Source organism: Moschus berezovskii, chromosome 8 (assembly GCF_049115385.1).
Source record: "Moschus berezovskii isolate FMDL1 chromosome 8, NW_MosBer_1.0, whole genome shotgun sequence".
Taxonomy (NCBI): Eukaryota; Metazoa; Chordata; class Mammalia; order Artiodactyla; family Moschidae; genus Moschus; species Moschus berezovskii.
Genome location: NC_142467.1, coordinates 101,380,559 through 101,399,418, shown reverse-complemented (window position 1 = coordinate 101,399,418; position 18,860 = coordinate 101,380,559). Strand labels below are relative to the sequence as shown.

The window sequence follows — 18,860 nt, the reverse complement described above, 5'->3', positions numbered from 1 at the left end:
TGTCCTCAGGTGCACTATAGACCCCACGGACACACGCACGGGCCTTCACACACATCCCTGCAAAGAGTGTGCGCACAGACCATGTTCTTCATGGGCACGCTCAGCCTGCTCCTCTTGCAGGCACCTCTTCAGACCAGCCCCCTGGGGTGGGGCAGTCGGGGAGACCCAGCCCAGGCACTGGGGGCAGGAACAAGAAACGGGCAGGACAGAGTGAGCCAGGTGTGGCCCTGGCTGTTTATTCCATGTGTCTGCCCTGGGGGCCCAGCTGGGCCAGGGCAACCCTCTTGGGAGCCTGGCTGACCCTGGCTCGCCTCAGTGGCTTCTTTGGGGTGTGGGTAGGCATCAGGGTTAAGGCTGGGGAGGGACAGGAAGTAAAGTGCTTGCAAGGGCCCTGGGGGCTTGGTCCCAGCCACCCTCCCGCTATAGAGGCCGGCAAGGGGCTGTGCACCCCTGGGCTGTGCAAACGGACTTTCTGGGGCCCACCCATCTGGGCTTGGGTGAGGGGCACACACAGGCTGGCAGACCCTGCCAACGACCCCTGTTGGGGAAGGCTCCAGCCAGGCCAGGTGGGCCCAGTGGGGGATGTGTCCATCCAGAGTTGACTGTCCACTGATTGTCTGCTTGTCTGGTCCGAGGTGGTGGCAGTATCGGGGCCGCAGGCCTGCCCCCAGCTCTCCGGGGGCCGCCTGTCCCTTTGCCCCTCACCGGCGGAGCCGCTGCAGCTGCAGGGAGAAACGGCCCGGGTCAGGATGGGGGACACAACACTTGCCCACCCGGCTCTCAATGCCCAAGCTGTTCACCTCACTCTCGACCAGGTTCCGTCTATACAGTGCCTCCTTGGCGGCCTCCTAGGGGTGAAGAAGGAATCAGTGGGCAGCCCCTGGTGGCCCTGGCCATGCCCCCACGCCCGCCCGGCTCACCCTGCTGCCATCATTGCCCAGACGCCGGGCAGCCTCCGTGTAGAACTGTAGCTGGCGCTCTAGCTGGGCCATGTACTCTGAGGGATGGAGGTGGGGGGGCATCAGGATGGGGCCCACGCCCCCCACCCCCTCCCCCCACCCCCATCCCTGAGCTCCTACCCCGCCGCATGCCCAGGCCTCCCTGCTCCAGCTGCGCCCGCTGCCACTGGCTGCGCTGCATGATGTCCTGGTACTGCTGTGCCACCTCGGGGGGCACTGGCCGCCGTGCCTGCCTGAGGGCCAGGATCTAGGGTTGGGGGAGAGGATGCAGACGGAGCTGTGAGGGACCTGTGGACCCCCAAGTCCTGCCCCACTGAGCCTCGCAGGGTGGTACCCACCTTCCGCTCCAGACGCTCTTGGTCGAAGGCCAGCACGCTGAGACTATGCAGGGGCCGTGCTGATCTATGGGGTTGGGGAGGGGTGAGGGGCTACAGGTAACTCCCATCCCCAACCCTGTTAATTCAACAAACACACTGGGCCCCGGGGGACAGAGGGAGACCAGCCAGGCCCACCCCTGTGTTGTTGAATCCACAGCCTGACAGGGACAATGGGTGTACACCTAGGCAACTGTGATGCCAGGTATCAGGGAGGGTTTCCTGGAGGAGGTGACGGCCAAGCTGGGAATCAAAGGAGTCAGAGTTGGGCAGAGGAGCAAGGAGCAAGTGTGGCGATAGGGGTGCTCAGGGTATTGTAACAGAGAGTAGCCAAAAGGTTCCTGAGAACTAAATGTAGCCATGAACCAACAGGAAGAAGTCGGGGGAAAAAAGGCTGGATTATTGACAAGTGGTCTGATCACAAAAGGTCTTAAAAGATCAAGCTGAGGAGTTTAAACTAGATGCTCCAGGAGAGGAGGAGCCAGGAAAGGTTTTGAAGCAGGGGAGAGACATGCTTTAATCTGTGCCTGATGATAAGTTGTCCAGGAGAGGCTGCGATGAGAGGGGCATTCTCTCCAGCACAGCTGGGCCCAGTCACCTACCTGTTCCCTGGCTCCCTCGTAGGAGCAGGCATGGGAGGAGCCTTCCCTTTGGGCCCAGCAACCTGCTTCAGAGGACAGAACTAGGCTTGTGAGTCTCGGCCACCTTGAACCAAGCCCCCATCCCCCAGGGCTGCTGGCGGGTGGGGCCTCACTGTGGGCATGGACGCTGGCACGGGGTCGATGACCAGCCACCTCTCAGTCGTGCTCTCCAACTGCTGGGCCGTTAGGGGTTCGCGAATCCGAACCATCACCTCCAGCCGCCCCCCAGTGGGCCTGCGACCATCCAGGACCTGCGGGGAGTGAGGGGAGGCTGTTAAGAAGCAGGCAGCGGGGCTTCCCTGGTGGCTCAGTGGTAAAGAATCCGCCTGCCAATGCTGGGGACGTGGGTTGGATCCCTGGTGTGGGAAGATCCCACATGCTGCTGAGCAACTGTGCCCATGAGCCACAACTACAGAGTCTGCGCTCCAGAGCTCAGGAGCTGCGACGACTGAGCCCCCGTGCCGAAGCCACCAAAGCCTGTGTGCCCGAGAGCCCGTACTCACAACAAAAGAAGCTACCGCAATGGAAACCGGCATACCACAGCTAGAGTGGCCCCCGTCTGCCACAGCTAGAGTAAAGCCTGGGCAGTAACGAAGACCCAGCACAGCCAAAATAAATAAATAAATAATAAAATTACCAAAATAAATAAATAAATAAAAGCAGCAGCAGGCAGTGGCTGGAGGCTCAGGGCTGGGCTCCAGGACAACCAGAGAAATTTCCAAAATATGAGCCCCTGGGTATGGCTGAGACACCAGCTGCTCTTAATGAAGCAGGGTGCAGAGAGTACTTCGGGCTGGGTACTGGGGAAGCCTGGCATTTCCAGAGAGGAGCTGTGTCAGCAGAGAGGACCTTTGGGAGGTTCAGGGCAGAGATAATCTGGTTGATGTTCATGAGTGGCATGGCTATACCCGTGTTCAGACCAATGTCCACCTCTCACCTCAAGGACCTCTCGGACCTCGCATGCTGTCTCCAGGGTGTCCAGTTTCAGCTGGGCTGTGCCCAGGACCCGGTCGGTCTTAAAGAGTCCCCTGTGTGTGAGAGAGGGGACAGGATGGTTGGCCCTGGGCAGCTCCCCCTCCCCTGGAGGCCCAGACAGCACCTGTGGCCCCAGCTCACCCCTTGTGGACCACTTCGAACTTGATGCCTTTGGTCTGGATGGCCCTTCGGAAGCCACGGTGGCTGCGGTTGATGCAAAGCTTGAACTGCTCCTTGAACTCTGCCAGGAGAAGGAGGGAGAGAGGCAGGGCAGGGTCAGGTTATGGTCTCATGGGCTTTCTGCGGGAAGGGGAAGCGGGGGACTGATTCCTGCCAGGGCTCACCAGGGGAGTCTGTGTTTTTGATCACGCTGGTCTTGTCTTTCTGAGCTTCTTCCTGTGACCAGACAGGAGGTGAAAAAGCTCAGGGGCACGGGCCTGCCATTGAACCCCTCTCCCGGACCCACACCCTCCAGGCCTGAGGGGGCTGGAGCCCATCCCCCCTCAGCTCCCCATATACCACGTTGGGGTAGGGGAAGTCAAACCGAACAAAGACATCCAGGTCACCAGGAGACAGTCCTGCGGGAAGACAACGGTCAGAGTTGGGCAGTCATGTGGACCCCACAGCCGTGCCCCTTGCCTGGTGCCCACTCACCTGGCGGTGTGGGCAAGCTGATGCCCTTCACGATGAATAGGAGCATGTCGTTGCTGCTGAGGTCAGGGAAGATCCTTCCGGGAAGGAGGGTGGGAGATAGGCACCTCAGTGCCACCGCCCTGCCCGCCTTCTCGGCCATCCCCCCAGTCTCTTGAGGGTGTCTCAGGTCCCAGGCTTGAGTTTTAGAACCAGACAGACTACAATTCTCTATCGAGGTCTGCCACTGGCTACTTGTTTAGTCCTCATAAATCTGCACATATTTATTTGGAACCAGCTCTGCACCAGTCAGTGGCCTCACCTCTGTGGGACCTCTTTCCTTGCATAAGATTTCTGGAACCTTCTAGAGTTTTCTGGAATCTTCTAGAATTCACCAAGTACCCTAGCTGCTGTGGGACCTTCTCTTTCTCTGACAAGGTTTTTTGAGGCTCTACTATATGCCAGCCAGTGTCCTCACTGCTGAAAATACAGAGGTAAATGAGGCAGACCACGCCTGTATTCAGGGAGCCCTGGCTAGCTGAGTGAACAGATTACCCCTGAATATATAAACAAACAAAACAAAAACAACTCTGCAGAGGACTAAAACACCGGAGAGAGTGGAGTGCGCTTGGGAGGTGCTGTTCTAGACAGAGCCATCAAGGACGGCTTCTCAGGAGAAGTAACATCATAGGTGACTCTGAATGTCAAGAAGAGGCTCCTACAGGGACTTCCCTAACAGTCCAGTGGTTAAAACTTAGAATTTCCACTGCAGGGGGCATGGTTTTGATCCCTGGTCACGAAATTAGGATCCTACAGGCCATGCAGTGAAGCAAAAAAAAACTTTTAAAAAAGATAAAGAAGAGGCTGCTACATGGTAATCTGCGTAAGAGGGTCTAAGCAGAGGAGACAGCTGGCGCAAAGGTCCTGAGTGGGAACACGGCTGCTGTGTCTGACTGACCAAAAAGAAGTCTGCGTGGCAGGAGGTGAGAGCAGTGGGGTCAGTGAGAGGAGATGCGGGGGTGACGGGGGCCAGATGTGGGGGAGCCAGAGTGAGCGGTGCAGCTTATCCTAAGTGGTGACGTTAGGTTACCCGTGGCCACCCCTCACCTCGTGTACAAGTGGGAAAAAGGATCCCAGCTCCCTGGAGTGTGAGATGAGGTAACAGGAGCAGGACCCACCTCACCACTGTATGAGCTTGCCCAGGCCTTTGGGATGAGGCCCAGCTCTGCATTCACTAGACTGTCTCCATTTCCAAACATGTCACTGTCAACACTCTACTGCCATCCTTAACTTACACGGCACGTCTGCCTCAGGACACTTGCACATGCTCTGCTCCCACCAGACCACCCAAACTCTCCTCAAGAAGCAAGTCCTCTGCTGGCTTCTGGGGAGTGTGAACCCCTCTCTCCAAAAGGGCCAGTGGCAGGGTATAGGGGGCCTTACTTGATGACGCTGAAGGTTCTCTGCTCAAAGCGAGCAGTGGGTGTGGGGAGACCCCGGGCAAAGGCCTGCTTCAGAATCTCCATGCTCCGCTTACAGTCCTCCGCCAGCTTCTCAAATCTGCCAGCAAGAGAGCCCTGCTCAGGTCCCTGGTCCCAGGAACAAGCTGCAGGGTGCAGAAGTTGGTGGGGCATGGGGGCTGGGCTTCTTACTTGCTGGTTTCAGCGATGTTGCCTAGCTGAGTGAACTGGTTAGAGTGGTTCAGGCACATCTGGGGGAGCAGAAGACAGTGAGGGGAGTGTTGGAGGGGTGCTGTGGGACTGGTGATGACCTGGGCAGGGAAGCCCCCTTCACCTCGTGCTGCTGCCTTATGAGCTTGGTGAGTTCGCTGTAGCGTCGGGCAGACTCCTGAGACAGACCTGGGCCAGGACGCTGGACCAGGGCAAAGTCATCCTTGTTGATGGGGGCAGGCGGCACCTGGGGAGGACGAGGCTTGTGAGGGAGGGGCCTGCTGGACAACCATGAGCAGACCCACCCAGGGCTCTGCGGAAACATCACACCTCCTTCAAGAGGCCTTCCCTGACTACAGCTTCATCCGCAGGCCCTGTTCTTCTTTCTCAAGGAGAAAAGTAATCCTCAAAGAGAAGTGGATGGTCTGTCCCACATGGTACAATTTGTTACCCTGATCTCCAACCCCTCTTCCCTAGTAATGGGAGTTCTGGCTGGACACACAGCGGCCCAGCAAGAGACTACATGTCCCAGCCTCCCCTGCAGCTAAGTGGGGCCACATGACTCAATTCTGGCCAATGGGAAGCAAGTAGAGTGATGGCAACTCCACATCACTGCCCATAGCCCGGATGCAGATAAGGCATCCACTTATCTGGTCAAAGGTCAATCCACTTTGACCTCAAGGACAAGAATGACCTCCTAGGGTGTCACAGAGTAGCAAGATGGAAAGAACCTGGGCCCTGAAGGGCTCTTTTAGAGGTCTCTTGTAGAGACCAGAATGCCCTGAGTGTTACATACAGGAAACATAAATGTCTGCCTTATTTCAGCCACTGTCTTGGGCCGGGGAAGAGGGTTTGTTACAGCAGTTTAACCTGGACCCTGATGAATACATTCCAAGTCATGTGACTGCTAAGTGGCAGAAGTCCGAACGGTGAGTGCCTGGGAAAGTCCAGAAGACCTAGAGGGTTCACCTTGGTGATGTCCACAGGCAGCCCATTGCGTGAGGCCTCCAGCATGGGCTCTAGCCCCTTGGCCTGGCGCAGGTGCATCTTGGCGCCCTCCACGTCGTTCTTCTGCTTGGCTCGCAGCGCAGCCTGCAGGAGCTGCTTCTTGCGGCCCTCCAGGAAGGCCAGCTGCTGCTGGGCTGTGGGTACAGGGGTGTCTGTGGGTGCTGCCCCACCCACAGCCAGGCAATTGGCTGCCCAGGTGGGGAGGGGCGTACCTACCTCTGGTGGATGTGCCTTTGGGGGCTGCTTTGGCTATGGGGGCGGATCCTGACGGGGGTGCCTTTGAAGGTGGAGCTTTGGGCTGGGCTGTGGGGGCTGCAGGGCTGCTGAGCTGCAGAGGGATGGAGAGCAAGTCAGAGCTTTCCCAGAGCCTGGGATGAGTCTGCTGCCCACAGGGTCAAAGCCTGACAGCGACAACACTGACCATCTCAGTTTCTATTTCCTCAGCACTGAACACAACATATGATCTTGTTCACACTAAACCTTGGCAACAGCCCCAGGAGGTAGGGACTAGGACTGTGCTCACTGTACAGAGGAGCCCGAAGTTCAGAGGGCAAGATGACTTGCCCGTGGCCTCATGGCCAGGAAGTAGCAGCCTGGATGTGTAGCCAGTTCTTCCTGGCTCAAGGCCAGGACTACTGGGGCCTTGCTTTGCTGCCGTGCCACTCCCCTGCCTCACCCCAAGGCCCTGGCCCCTCATACCTTCTTAGGCTCCTCGTCCTCTTCGTCATCAGGGCCTTCATCCTGGTTGGCCAGCTTCATGGCGGTCTCCAGGACCCCCACCAGGCTCTGCTGGGTGGGCTCGGTGGCCTCCAGGCCCTGGATCGGGGGAAAGCCTAGGTGGCCAGTTGGGACCCAGTCAGGAGGGTGAGGCCCACACTATAATGGTTGAGACACAGGTTCTTCCCCTGCTAAGGAGCTTCAGGCCTTTGAATCTATGTGGGTTGGCCAAAAAGTCTGTTCTGGTTTTTAAACCCCGAACGAACATTTTGGCCAAAACAATACTTTTGAGTTTTCTTGGTTCTATTTTTTTTTGTGGAAGGGCGGGGTGGGCTGCACCTTGAGGCATGTGGGATCTTACTTCCCCAATCAGGGATCGAACCCACGCCCCCTGCAGTGGAAGTGCGGAGCTTTAACCCCTGGACTGCCAGGGAAGTCCCTGAATCTATTTTGAATGCAAGGAAGGAGCTGCTGCTGGTTTGGTGGAGATGTCAGACCATTCTGACCTCCCTCTTTGCTCTTGGCTCCTCTTGCCTGACCCTGGCCAGGTCTTGACCAGACTCCAACAGCAAGCACCATGTGAGGTGGTGTGCTGGGCGTAAGAGGTGGCCCTGGGTCTGGAGGGACTCCTGGAGGACCAACGTGCACAGCTGTAATTGCTCTCATGGTGGACACACAGGCAGCTCCGAGATCCCAGAAGACACCTCCAACCCACAAGCAGGGGTGATGGGAGGCTGGGGAGATATCTGTAAAACTGAGAGCTGATGACTAGGAAGGAGTGAGTCAAAGAAGGAATGACCAGGGGCTTCCCTGGTGACTCAGTGGTAAAGAATCCGTCTGCCAAAGCAAGAGACATGGGTTTGATCCCTGATCCGGGAAGATCCCACATGCTGCAAAGAAACTAAGCCCCAATGCCACAGTGTCTGAGCCTGTGTTCTAGAGCTCAAGCCGCAACGACTGAAGCCCACATGCCTTAGAGCCTGTGCTCTGCAACAGGAGAAGTGACCGCAATGAGGCCTGTGTACCACAACTAGACAGTAGCCCCTGCTCGCTGCAACTAGAGAAAGGCCTATGCAGCAATAAAGACCCAGCACAGTCAAAAATAAATATAATAATGTTTTAAAATAAATAAATGACCAGACAGTGGTGGGCTCGTGAACAGACTCTTCAGATAAAAACCTCCTAATTTTTAGTGTTTGTCAATTTCTGTGGTGTAAACATTCCCATGGTAAATGATTTTAAGGTACCCATTGTCTAACAAGCTTCTAAAATTTCTGAAGGTGCAGCCATCAGCTCCCTGGGACAGGAGAGCTGGAGGGAACAGCACCTGCAAAGGCTCAGAGGGTGGTTGGGTGGGGGTGGGGGCAGGGCCTACCTGGAGGCACAGGCAGCTCCGCCACGTCCACTGCTCGGCCAGCCTTGTGGGCTCGAATGGCGTCTTGGTATTGCTGCAGGGAACACAGGGGTCAGGGCTTCCTGGGCAAGGTCTCGAGGGGTGGCCGACCCGGCTACTTGGGTCTCCACACACCTTGACAATGCGCTCATGCATGCGAGCCTTCCGCTGGTCCCCCTTGGTCTTGGCTTGAACCGCAGCCACGTGGTACCGCTCCATCCGCTGCTCTAGAGCCTCCAGGAGAGTCTTCGGGGGTGGAGGAGCCTCTGGGCCAGACCAGAGGGTAGAGTTAAGGGTCTCGGTAAGGGGAGACTGTCTTGTTCCGGCTGGCCCACCCCACGGGGTCCCAGGAGCCTACCTGGCATGGAGGGCACCACAGCAGGAATTGGAGGCTGCACAGGTGGTGACGGCAGGCCCTGGGGCAGCTGATCTAGGGGTAGAGAGGTCCAGTCCAGTGGGGGGCTTACTCGTGGCCACCCTTCCCCAGACCAGGCTAGTCTGGCTTGAGGCTGGGGTCCCTAGGGTCCCCCTGACCAAAGGGGTGGCAGCATCAGCAAGAACATCCTGGAGACCTCCAGCAGTCTTGGAGGATGGGCAGGGTGGGGTCCTCACCAGGTGGAGGGGGCAGGCGCGACAGGTCCACAGGCTCCCCCCGGCTCAGGGCCTCCAAGACAGCATCAAAGCTCTGGGAGAAGGAAGATCAGGGGAGGAGGCTGCAGCTGGGGGCCAGGACCCCATGGGGAGCATCCACAACCTGCCACATGGCAGATGACTCCCCACTCTGTCCCTTCCTTTGCAGCAAGCATCTTTTTAACATTTTTATTTTTGGCTGTTCTGTGACCAGGGATTGAACCTGCTCTCCTTGCAGTGGAAGTGCAGACTGACTGGGTGGTCAGTCTCTGGACCACCAGGGAAGTCCCTTTATGGTATCTTGCTCAAGCCTCCTCCAGACATTTATGCCCATTTCACAGAAAGGGTAAACTGAGGCTTCAGGAGGTACAGCAAACTATAGTCACGGAGTGACCAGGATTCAAATCTGGGTCTGTCTGACTCCAGAGCCCCTGTCCTTTGCTATCACACAACGTCAGAAGTATCCTGTCCTCTACCTCCAACCCTGACCCCTCTGGACGCACCTTGGCCACACGGAAGTGCTTGGTGGCAGTGGTGGTGTCTCCCTGCTGCTTGGCGTGGAGGGCAGCCAGTTTGTACTCACGCTGGAGGCTCTGCAACTGGGCCAGGGGGCCAGGGCTGCAAGGACCTGGGAGAGGGAATGGCACACAAACTATTTCTACTTAATTCTCAAAACAAAGGCCTGCCTTAGAGATTTGAGAATTGAGGCTCCGAGAGGGGATGCTATTTCCCAGGTTCAGAAAGGGGATGCTGTTTCCCCAAATCACACAGCCTGCAGAAGGCAGAGTGAGGACTCAACCCTATGACTGTCAGTCTCTACAGCCAATGCTATTATGCCCCCAAGAGAATTCTAGAAAACTTTCTGTACTCTTACACATTTTTAAGTTGACATCTAAAACTTTTCATTTTGAGTTCAGAAAGTGGCAATGGCTGCTGTTCCCAGTGTCTTCAAATACTGACATTTGATAAAGAAAATCATCACACTACTCTTTTAAATCAAATGTATCCTACCATGGTGATCTGAAACTCACCAATATTTCCCTTTTAATTTTTTCAGATTGTGGTAAAATACACACAATATAAAATTTATCATCTTAACCCTTTATAAGTATACAGTTCAGTGGCATTAAGGACATTCACAATGTTGTACAATCATCATCACCATCCAACTCCAGCACTCTTTCCATCTTTCCCAACTGGAACTCTGTCCTCATTAAACACTAACTCCCCATCCCCCTCCCCCAGCCCCTGGCACCCACTGGTCTACTTTTTGTCTCTGCACATCTGACTCCCCTAGGGACCCCCTATAAGTGAAATCACACAGTATCTGTCCCTTTATGACTGGCTTATCTCACGCAGCATAATGTCTTCAAGGTTCATCCATGCTATAGCATGTGTCAGAATTTTCTTCCCTTTTCAGGGTGAATAATATTCCATTATATGGATGGACCACATTTGTTTATCCATTTACAGGCATACCTCTTAGATAGTGTAGGTCTGGTTCCAGATCACCTCAATAAAGCAAATATTGTAACAAAGTGAGTCACTCAGGTTTTTTGGTGTCCCAGTACATATAAAAGTTACTATACTATACTGTAGTCTATGAAGCATGCAATAGCATTATGACTAAAAAAACAAAGTACATACTTTAATATAAGAAAACTTTATTGTTCCACAGGGAAACTAAGCCAATGCACTGCAACTACGGAGCCTGAATACCCTAGAGCCCGTGCTCTGCAACAAGAGTCGCCACTGCAACGAGAAACCCGCTCACCGCAACTAGAGAAAGCCCATGTGCCGTAACGAAGGCAGCCAGAGACAAATAACTCATTAGATTAAAAAAATGTACTGTTAAAAAATGCTAACTACCACCTGTGCCTTCAGCAAACTGCAGCAGTAACACTGAAAATTACTGATCACAGACCCCCATAACAAGTATAATAATGCAAAACCTTGAAATCCTTAGAGAATTGCCAAAATGTGACAGACAGACTCAAAGTGAGCAAATGCTGTTGGAAAAATGGCGCCAACAGATTTGCTCAGAGTACAGTTATCACAAACTGATTTTTAAAAAAAAAAAAATCACAATAATCTGTGAATAGCAATAAAGCAAAGCTGAAGAAAACAAGCTGTGCTTTATCTGTCAATAGAAACTGGACAAGTGGAATCTTCTGGGATCGACCAGGGATTCAACACATGTCCTCTGCATCAGCAGACGGATTTCCAACCACAGGACCATGAAGTCCTACTTTTTAAATATACGCCAGGGTTCACATTGAGCAATTGAGAACTTCAGATCTTCCCTTATATACTTACATACACGTTTCTAGTAGAATTGTATCCTAACATGATGCATTTGGGTACTCAAGTCTTTTTTAAACACATTATACATTTAACTGTACCTTTCTGCAGTGTATCAGCAAAGCTGGGAAACAGGATTAAATGGCTTTTAAAACACTATATTAGATACAGCTTCAAACAATATGACTAATATGTTCTTAGAAGAAGTATTCTTAAATTGAAATCAATAAGTACAACTGTTGATATTAAAAATAAAATATGACAGACCACCCACCACCCAGATATACATTCTAGAAACACCTGGAAAACAGTACAAAGTACCTGTTGTACTTTTTCAGACTGATAACTGGACTCACTGCTTTGTTTTGGTGGACTTGCCTGAGAAGGTGTCCAACTTGAAGTAAAACAACTTGACATTTTTTTTTATTGAGGTATAGTTAATTTACAATGTTGTGTTAATTTCAGGTATATAGAAACCTGCTTCATTTATTTATATATATAAATAAATGTTCTTTCTCAGATTCTTTTCCAATAACCTATAATTTATATGTCTACTGTACAGCATAAGTTCCCTGGGCTATACAGGAGATCCTTTTGGATCTAATATATTAAAAAGCAGAGACATTACTTTGCCAACAAAGGTCTGTCTAGTCAAGGCTATGGTTTTTCCCGTGGTCATGTATGGATGTGAGAGTTGGACTGTGAAGAAAGCTGATCGCCGAAGAACTGATGCTTTTGAACTGTGGTGCTGGAGAATACTCTTGAGAGTCCCTTGGACTGCAAGGAGATCCAACCAGTCCATTCTAAAGGAGATCAATCCTGGGTGTTCATTGGAAGGACTGATGCTAAAGCTGAAACTCCAATACTTTGGCCACCTCATGGGACAAGTTGACTCACTGGAAAAGACTCTGATGCTGGGAGGGATTGGGGGCGGGAGGAGACGGGGACGACAGAGAATGAGATGGCTGGATGGCATCACCAGTTCGATGGACATGAGTTTGAGTGAACTCCGGGAGGTGGTGATGGACAGGGAGGCCTGGCGTGCTGTGATTCATGGGGTCGCAAAGAGTCGGACACGACTGAGCAACTGAACTGAATATATAGTAAGGTGTATCTGTTAATCCCAAACTCCTAATTTATCTCCCCTGCCCAATATCTTGACATTTCTTAATGTGGACCATTTTTAAAGTCTTTATTGAGTTTGTTACAATATTGCTTCTGTTTTATGTTTTAGTTTTTGGTCCCGAGGCATGTGGAAGCTTAGATCCCTGAGCTGAGATTGAACCTGCACCTGATGCATTGGAAGGCAAAGTCTTTTTTTTTTTTTTACAAGTAAATAATATAGATATTTATTAGAGAATTATGTGTTTTACTTTCAACATACTAATCTTAAAAGAAGACAGAAATAGAAAGAGCAGATAATACATCACCAAATTGGGTTTTTGACCAACATGCAGACTTAATCAGCGCTGGGAAGTCCATTTGTGTCACAGCACATCTGGAGTCCCAATTCGGAAAGGGGTCCCACGCAGCGAGTCCACTCCAGGGGTGAGACTTCCGGAAGGCAAAGTCTTAACCACTGGACCGCCAGGGAAGTCCTGTAACACCCTGACATTTCATTGGCTTTATCTCTGCCATTGCAAGTCCCTCTCAGTGTTAAAATTTTTTTTATTTTGGGGCAGAATTACTGTTGGAATTATTTTTTGTGCAAAATTGAGCAAAGTTTAACTCTATCAAGATTTTTTGATAAATAATTTTGATATACTAAAAGTAAAATTGTATTGGCAAGGCAGCTCTTGTTGACAAGGTGGGGGCCGGGTCCACCCCCTAGCACTTAGCTCCTGTTTCCTTGTTGATTCTTTTCCTACTTTCCTTTTTTTGTTTTTAATGTACAAAGAAACCTGCTTCACATCAATCAAATAGATGGGAAGAGACAGAGTCTTACAGATGTCACGTGATTCTCAGGGTCCCTGCGCAGTTATATACAAAAAATCCCATTATGAAAAATTGTTGGTGATTTCAGCTAAGAATCTCAGTTCACGATTTCCAACAGTTATCCTTGAGCTTTACTAAAAACAAAAGCTTAGAAACCAGCTTGGCTGAAGCATTCAAGAAACTAGGGGTTCACTTTCTGAACCTCAGGCCAGAATTTGGAGTATCTCCTTTGGTTTGCTCCGTTTTCTTTTCTTAAGGTGGGGGAAGGGGAGGTTAGAGGAAAGAAAATTTCTTGGGAGGTGTGTTCTCCGGCAAGTGAGTTTTAGGAACGATGGACAATCTGAGGGCTTGGGAACTATTCACTTACTACTCTATGGGTGGGGGCCTTCCCTGGTCATCCAGTGGTTAAGAATCTGCCAGCCAGTGCAGGAGACATGGGGTGAATCCCTGGTCTTGGGGAGATCCCACACGCCATGGAGCAACTACGCCTGTGAGCCACAACTACGGAGCCTGTGTTTTAGAGTCCTCGAGGGGCAGCTACTGAGCCTGTGCGCTCAGAGCCCATGCTCTGCAACAAAAGAAGCCACCACAATAAGAAGTCTGTGCACTGCAATGAAGAGTAGCCTTCTTCACAATTAGAGAAAGTCTGTGAGCAGCAATGAAGACCCAACGCAGCCATAAATAAATAAAATAAAAATAAACAAATCTTAAAAAAGGAAAAAATTCTATGGGGAATTCCCTGGTGGTCCAGTGGTTAGGACTTTGCACTTTCACTGCCAGGACCTGGGTTCACTCTCTGGTTGGGAAACTAAGATTCTGCAAGCCACATGGCACACCCAAAACAAAACAAAACCAAAAAACCATAATGTTGTTCAGTTCTAAAAAGGAATGGCATTCTGACACATGCTGCATCATTTTGCTAAGTGAAGGAAGCCAGACACGGGAGGACAAATAGTGGATGATTCTATTTATGTGAAATATCTATAAGAGGCAAATCCAGACAGAAAGTAGAACAGAGGTTCCTAGGGACTGGGCAAGGGAGAGTGGGGAGTTAGTGCTGAACAGGGGAGATGAAAACGTTTTGGAAACTGATAGAGGTGGTAGTTGCACAATATTGTGCATGTTTAAAAACAGTTAAATGGCAAATGTTTTGTTAAATATATTTTACAGCTACCACAGACAGAAAACCTCTCCTGTGAGCCTGTGTTCCCCTTGGAAAGTAGGATCTAGGTGGGGAAAGGTGTTAAAAATATCTAAAAATCAGTGCAGGCCCTGTACCACCCCCCACCAAAGGGCCAGCCACTAAATGAATACCCCTCATCAGCCCACATTAGCCAGCCCTGCCTGTGGCCTACCTGGGGGCGGCTGGGGCTTAGCGGAGGCCAGGGACGAGGATGGAGCAGCAGCAGGAGGACTCTCCATGACGACCAGGGGATCTGGGGCCAGTGGGTTCAGAGGGGCCGGCGGGGTGGGTGCAGGCGTGTGGCTGGGCATGGCCACTGGACCCTTCCCCACAGCCACAGGCGGCGGGATGTCCCCTTCGTCGATGGCTTTGCCCTTCCGGACCGAGGCCAGCAGGTTTTCAAGTGTCTGGGAGAAGGTGTAAATGTGGGTTTGGGAGGAGCCTGGAGCTGGGGCAGGGGTAGCGGTCACCCTCTTGTCTGCCTACTCACCTTAAGCCCCCGGTCGTAGCGCCGCATCTTGGCACTGTCTCCAGCTTGCCTAGTGCTTTCAATCGCGGTCTGGTAGAGGGCCAGCCTCTCCTGCAAGGTGGCCTCCAGCCCTGGGCTGGGGGTTGTGGCCTTTGGCTGCGGGAGGGGCCAGGGGCACGGTCTGGGTGATGACCCCTCCCTCAGGTCCACCCTGACAGCTTCCAGGGTTGAGTACCTACTGTATACCAGGTGTGTTGCCCCCTCTAACCCCGAAGGGGCAGAAATCATCACCCATCTCCCAGGGTGGAGAACTGGGGATCAGAGGCACCCCACCACCTGTGCGAGGTTCTGCGGTTGAGAGGGGAGGAGGGAGCCCTTGAACCCTGGGCTGCACAGACCAGTGTTGTCAGGGGTATACCTGGGCTACAGGAGGGTGGGACTCTGAAGCCTTCTGCTCCTCCCCAAGGACCTCATTCAGCTCCGCCTGCAAGGACACACAGCCGGGGGCCAGTCGTGAGGGCCTGCTGGATGGACAACAACGGGAGGGAGGCCTCCTGCTCCGTCCTGGGTGCTCACCAGCAGGTCATCATCAGCCTCCACGTCCTCCTCGTCTGTTCCCTCCTCTTCATCCTCATCCGGGTCTCTCATGCATAAGCTGGCCATCTTCTCAATGGCTTCCATGGGCAGGGGACCTGGAGGTAAGTGGAGGCCCCAGTTGAACCAGGATCCTTCAAGAGTCCCCGGCTTCCTGTCCCATTCACCCATGGCCATGAAAATTAGGGTAGCAGGCAGTGGGCAGTATGTCTCCCTCTCCTGGCTCTTCCATGGCACCCCATCGTCCTTGGGCCAGCAGGCATGATCCTACTCCCTGTCGATCTCCCTGGCCTCATCTCTTCCTTGACAAGGGAACCCCAGATCTGCAACTTTCTCACTGTAGGACCCTGGGCAAGTCGCTTCACCTCCCTGGGCCTTAGTCTTCCCATCTGTTAGATGGGGACAATAACAGTTTCTTCCGCACCATAGACTGCAGGGACTAAAGGTAAAGGCAGCTCTTAGAACAGCACACTGTCAGCATTTTGTTGTTCATGTAACTCTTGTTATTCACGGCACCCATGTTTTATAAAGTTGGAATTAGTGAATAATGAACCAACTGGCCGTGAAGGAAATACAGCATTAGGTTCCCACGAGCCTCTGGGCACAACACTGTTGTCAAACAGGCAATATATATCCTTGTTTTATTTGTGTTTCTACTTAAAAACACCTTCTTTAACATATATTGTTGATTCATTAACATGGAACTCGAAGCCAACAGCGTTATAACTGATGCCTGAATGAAGCTTATCTACAAGGTACATCCTAGTCTTCTCACGCTAAGGAACAGGAGACAGCACTCTGGCACTACACTTGGGGACCATGTGGATCCGCAAAATCAACAAAAGGCACAAACATGAGAAAAGCCTGACATTCAACAGACCAAGAAAAGGACACTATTTATGTGCTGAGACAAGAAGGCAGAGTGTCGCCTCGGCAGGGAACAGGCACACTGGGTGACTCAAACTTTTGGCAGCTCCGTGCATGTCTGTGAATGACTGCAAAAGTGTGACAAGCAACTGATTTGGAGGTTATAAATAAATTTAAACCAATAGATGAATTTACAAATTAGGAATCCGTAGCTAACAAGGATCAACTGCATTAGCTATAAAGTGTAAAGGTTCCATGTGCCCGAGCTCCAGCCCCACTTGACCAGTGCGGAGTCCCCTGCCCCTGGCCACCTCTTCCAGGGCCTGTGCACAAACTGTGACTCACCGCCTCCCCAACTCTTCACCTGGCCCTCCCCACTGCAGGTGCCTCCTCCTGGAATCCCAGTCCAGCTCACAGGTCTCCCCCGATCACAGAACCATGGGTTGGAGGATATGCCACATCCATTATTGGTGATTATTCCCATTTTACAAACAGGGAAACTGAGCCCCATAGAGTTGCTGAAACTCAGCAAGTCACACAGCCAGTTAGTTGCAGAAGTGGGACTTGAATCCTCATTCTGGGGCCAGAGCCGATCTCTTAACTCTTCCCCGGATTGAGGTTGCCAAGCAGACAGGGACTTTCTCTGTCTCCATATTCTCATCGCCTCAGCACCCAGCTCCAAACAGGAGCTCAGAAAATGTTCAAAGGTGTACTGAGAGTCTCACCTTTGCCTTTAAGCTTCTCCAAGGCTTGGGGCTGGCCTCCCACCAAGGCCAAGAACTCAGCCTCCAGTTCCTCATCATTAACTCCATCTTCAGGGATCATCAGGCCGTCTGGGGAGAGGTCAACTAGCAGGCCCAGCTGTGGGAACAATGGGAGTTCAGTCATACCATGGGATGCACCCCGGCTAGCTAAAGGCAGATATGATGAACCTGGAGTCCCCTGGGGAGGAACCCAGGGCTCCTGGGGAAAGCCAGTCAGCTGGAACAGGCCCTGGACACAAGTGTCCCAAGATGGGCCAAGTCACTCCCTGGCACAGATCAACATGGGGCAAAGGGCAGGTAGAGAGAGACCCAACTGCCTGCTCTGAGCCCACACCCGTGATGTGTTGCTAGCCAGGTTCAGTGGTGAAATAAGGCCCGACACCCTGCTCCAAAGCAAAGTCACCCTGCACAACTGGGTTTTTCCATTCCAGTATCTTCAGCAGAGGGAGCTGTGCAGGAAGGCTGGAGGTGTCAAGAGTAAAAGGAAGCACAGACAGCGCTGAAGTTGGAAGTGAGGTCTTGGCTGTGTGAAACACCTGTCTTCCTATCCTATCCTTGTTAATGACCAACCATGATATGGTAATATTAGGCTGAAGTACACAAATTACCCCCCTTTCTTTGGGTCAAAAATGGCCAAATATCAGCAATCATACACGGCTCCATCTAATAGTAACGATGATACCATTTATTGAGCGCTATGTTCCAGCACTTCCTGTAAACTATTACGGTGAATTTTCACAACTATCCTGGGACAGACACTCTTAAGGCCTCCACCGTACAGATGAGAAGACTGAGGCTTAGAGGCGTGAAGCCAGGCATCCGATATGCAGAAGCCTGGAGGGAACGTCAGGTCAGCCAGACTAATACCTGGGCACTAAGTTGTGGCCTGGGCTCCTTCCATCAAAGCTGAGAAAAATCAAACTCTCCCAGTGCCTAGGAAAAATGCAATAAGGGAGGGAGAAGGGGCCCAACCACAATTCTGTGGGCTCAAGGCAGGCAGTCTGGATTTGCTCTTAGCTCTGGCCAAGCAGTTGATCCCTATGACCTTGGACAGGTGTGTTCGCCTCTCTGGGCCTCAGTGTCCTCATCTATACAATGGGGATAAAAAAGTATGACCTGGCCAAGCTGATGCCAGGGTTCCACAAGCGCTCAGTCCAGGAAAGCCAGGTTCGAGGCCTTCTCCTCCCTGACTGGAGCTGCTACTGCAACAGGTGGCCCTGAGCCCTGGGCGGGGCGCCAGGGGCTGGGGAGCCCGGGCCAACAGGCCTTACTGTGGGGGGGTCAAACCTAACCTAGGGGGCGGGGACGTGGGCTCACCTGGGAGTGGAGAGCCGGCTGCCCTGGGGGGTGGGGCCCTCCCTTGAACGTGTGACAAGGGTGGGATGGGATACCTCGGCGGGACCATGAGATATAGACTCACCTGGCGGGCGGTGGCGGCGCCTCGGCCCGGGGGTCCTGGGGGTCCCTTCCTCTTGTGCATCTTCCAGGCTGGCTACTCGGACCACTGGACCCCTGGCCTGGCCTTGCCCTGCCTCTTCCCAAGGGGCCTATGGCCGCGCACGCGCCCTTCCTGAGTCCCACGCCCCTTGTCGGCGCCCCGAGACCGTCGACCCTACGCCCTCGGCCCCCAGGTGGCTGCCCCACTTCCGCCTCGGCCCTCGGGCGCCGCGGCACCTGAGCGCAGCCACTGGACTTGCCGGGCCCACAACACAGAAACTACAATTCCCGGCAGGCAGTGCGCGAGTGCGCG

General features: G+C 52.7%; 1 protein-coding gene across 4 annotated transcripts; it reads right to left on the bottom strand.

The window, feature by feature from the left end:
• Positions 1–199: 199 nt before the first annotated feature.
• CC2D1A (coiled-coil and C2 domain containing 1A) lies at positions 200–18,833 on the bottom strand. 4 transcript variants are annotated; one of them, XM_088839084.1, is made up of 30 exons: positions 18,531–18,833; positions 17,072–17,207; positions 15,462–15,577; positions 15,304–15,369; positions 14,907–15,041; positions 14,589–14,823; positions 10,477–10,509; positions 9,501–9,625; positions 8,980–9,052; positions 8,726–8,797; positions 8,503–8,633; positions 8,350–8,422; positions 6,957–7,090; positions 6,474–6,585; positions 6,219–6,391; positions 5,374–5,496; positions 5,232–5,290; positions 5,023–5,139; positions 3,604–3,677; positions 3,469–3,527; positions 3,294–3,345; positions 3,091–3,190; positions 2,912–3,002; positions 2,088–2,225; positions 1,936–2,000; positions 1,298–1,361; positions 1,080–1,206; positions 921–997; positions 801–848; positions 200–722 (listed from the first exon to the last, which is right to left on the bottom strand). In XM_088839084.1, exons 1-30 carry the CDS (start codon positions 18,588–18,590, stop codon positions 702–704), a joined length of 2,889 nt encoding a protein of 962 aa, XP_088695210.1. In that variant the 5' UTR covers positions 18,591–18,833; the 3' UTR covers positions 200–701. The 4 variants fall into 4 exon arrangements, with proteins under 4 accessions (XP_088695210.1, XP_088695211.1, XP_055286125.1 ...); XM_088839085.1 differs by having other exon boundaries at positions 1,936–1,997; XM_055430150.2 differs by lacking the exon at positions 10,477–10,509 and having other exon boundaries at positions 18,531–18,832.
• Between the last annotated feature and the right edge of the window lie 27 nt (positions 18,834–18,860).

Coding starts and splice junctions, on each gene's coding strand:
- CC2D1A (XM_088839084.1), bottom strand. CDS start 18,590: ATGCACAAGAGGAAGGGACCCCCAGGACCCCCGGGCCGAGGCGCCGCC. Junction 8,634..8,725: donor TGTGGTGCCCTCCATGCCAG/GTAGGCTCCTGG, acceptor GGTCTGGCCCAG/AGGCTCCTCCACCCCCGAAG. Junction 5,497..6,218: donor TGCCTGTGGACATCACCAAG/GTGAACCCTCTA, acceptor CGTCCTCCCCAG/GTGCCGCCTGCCCCCATCAA.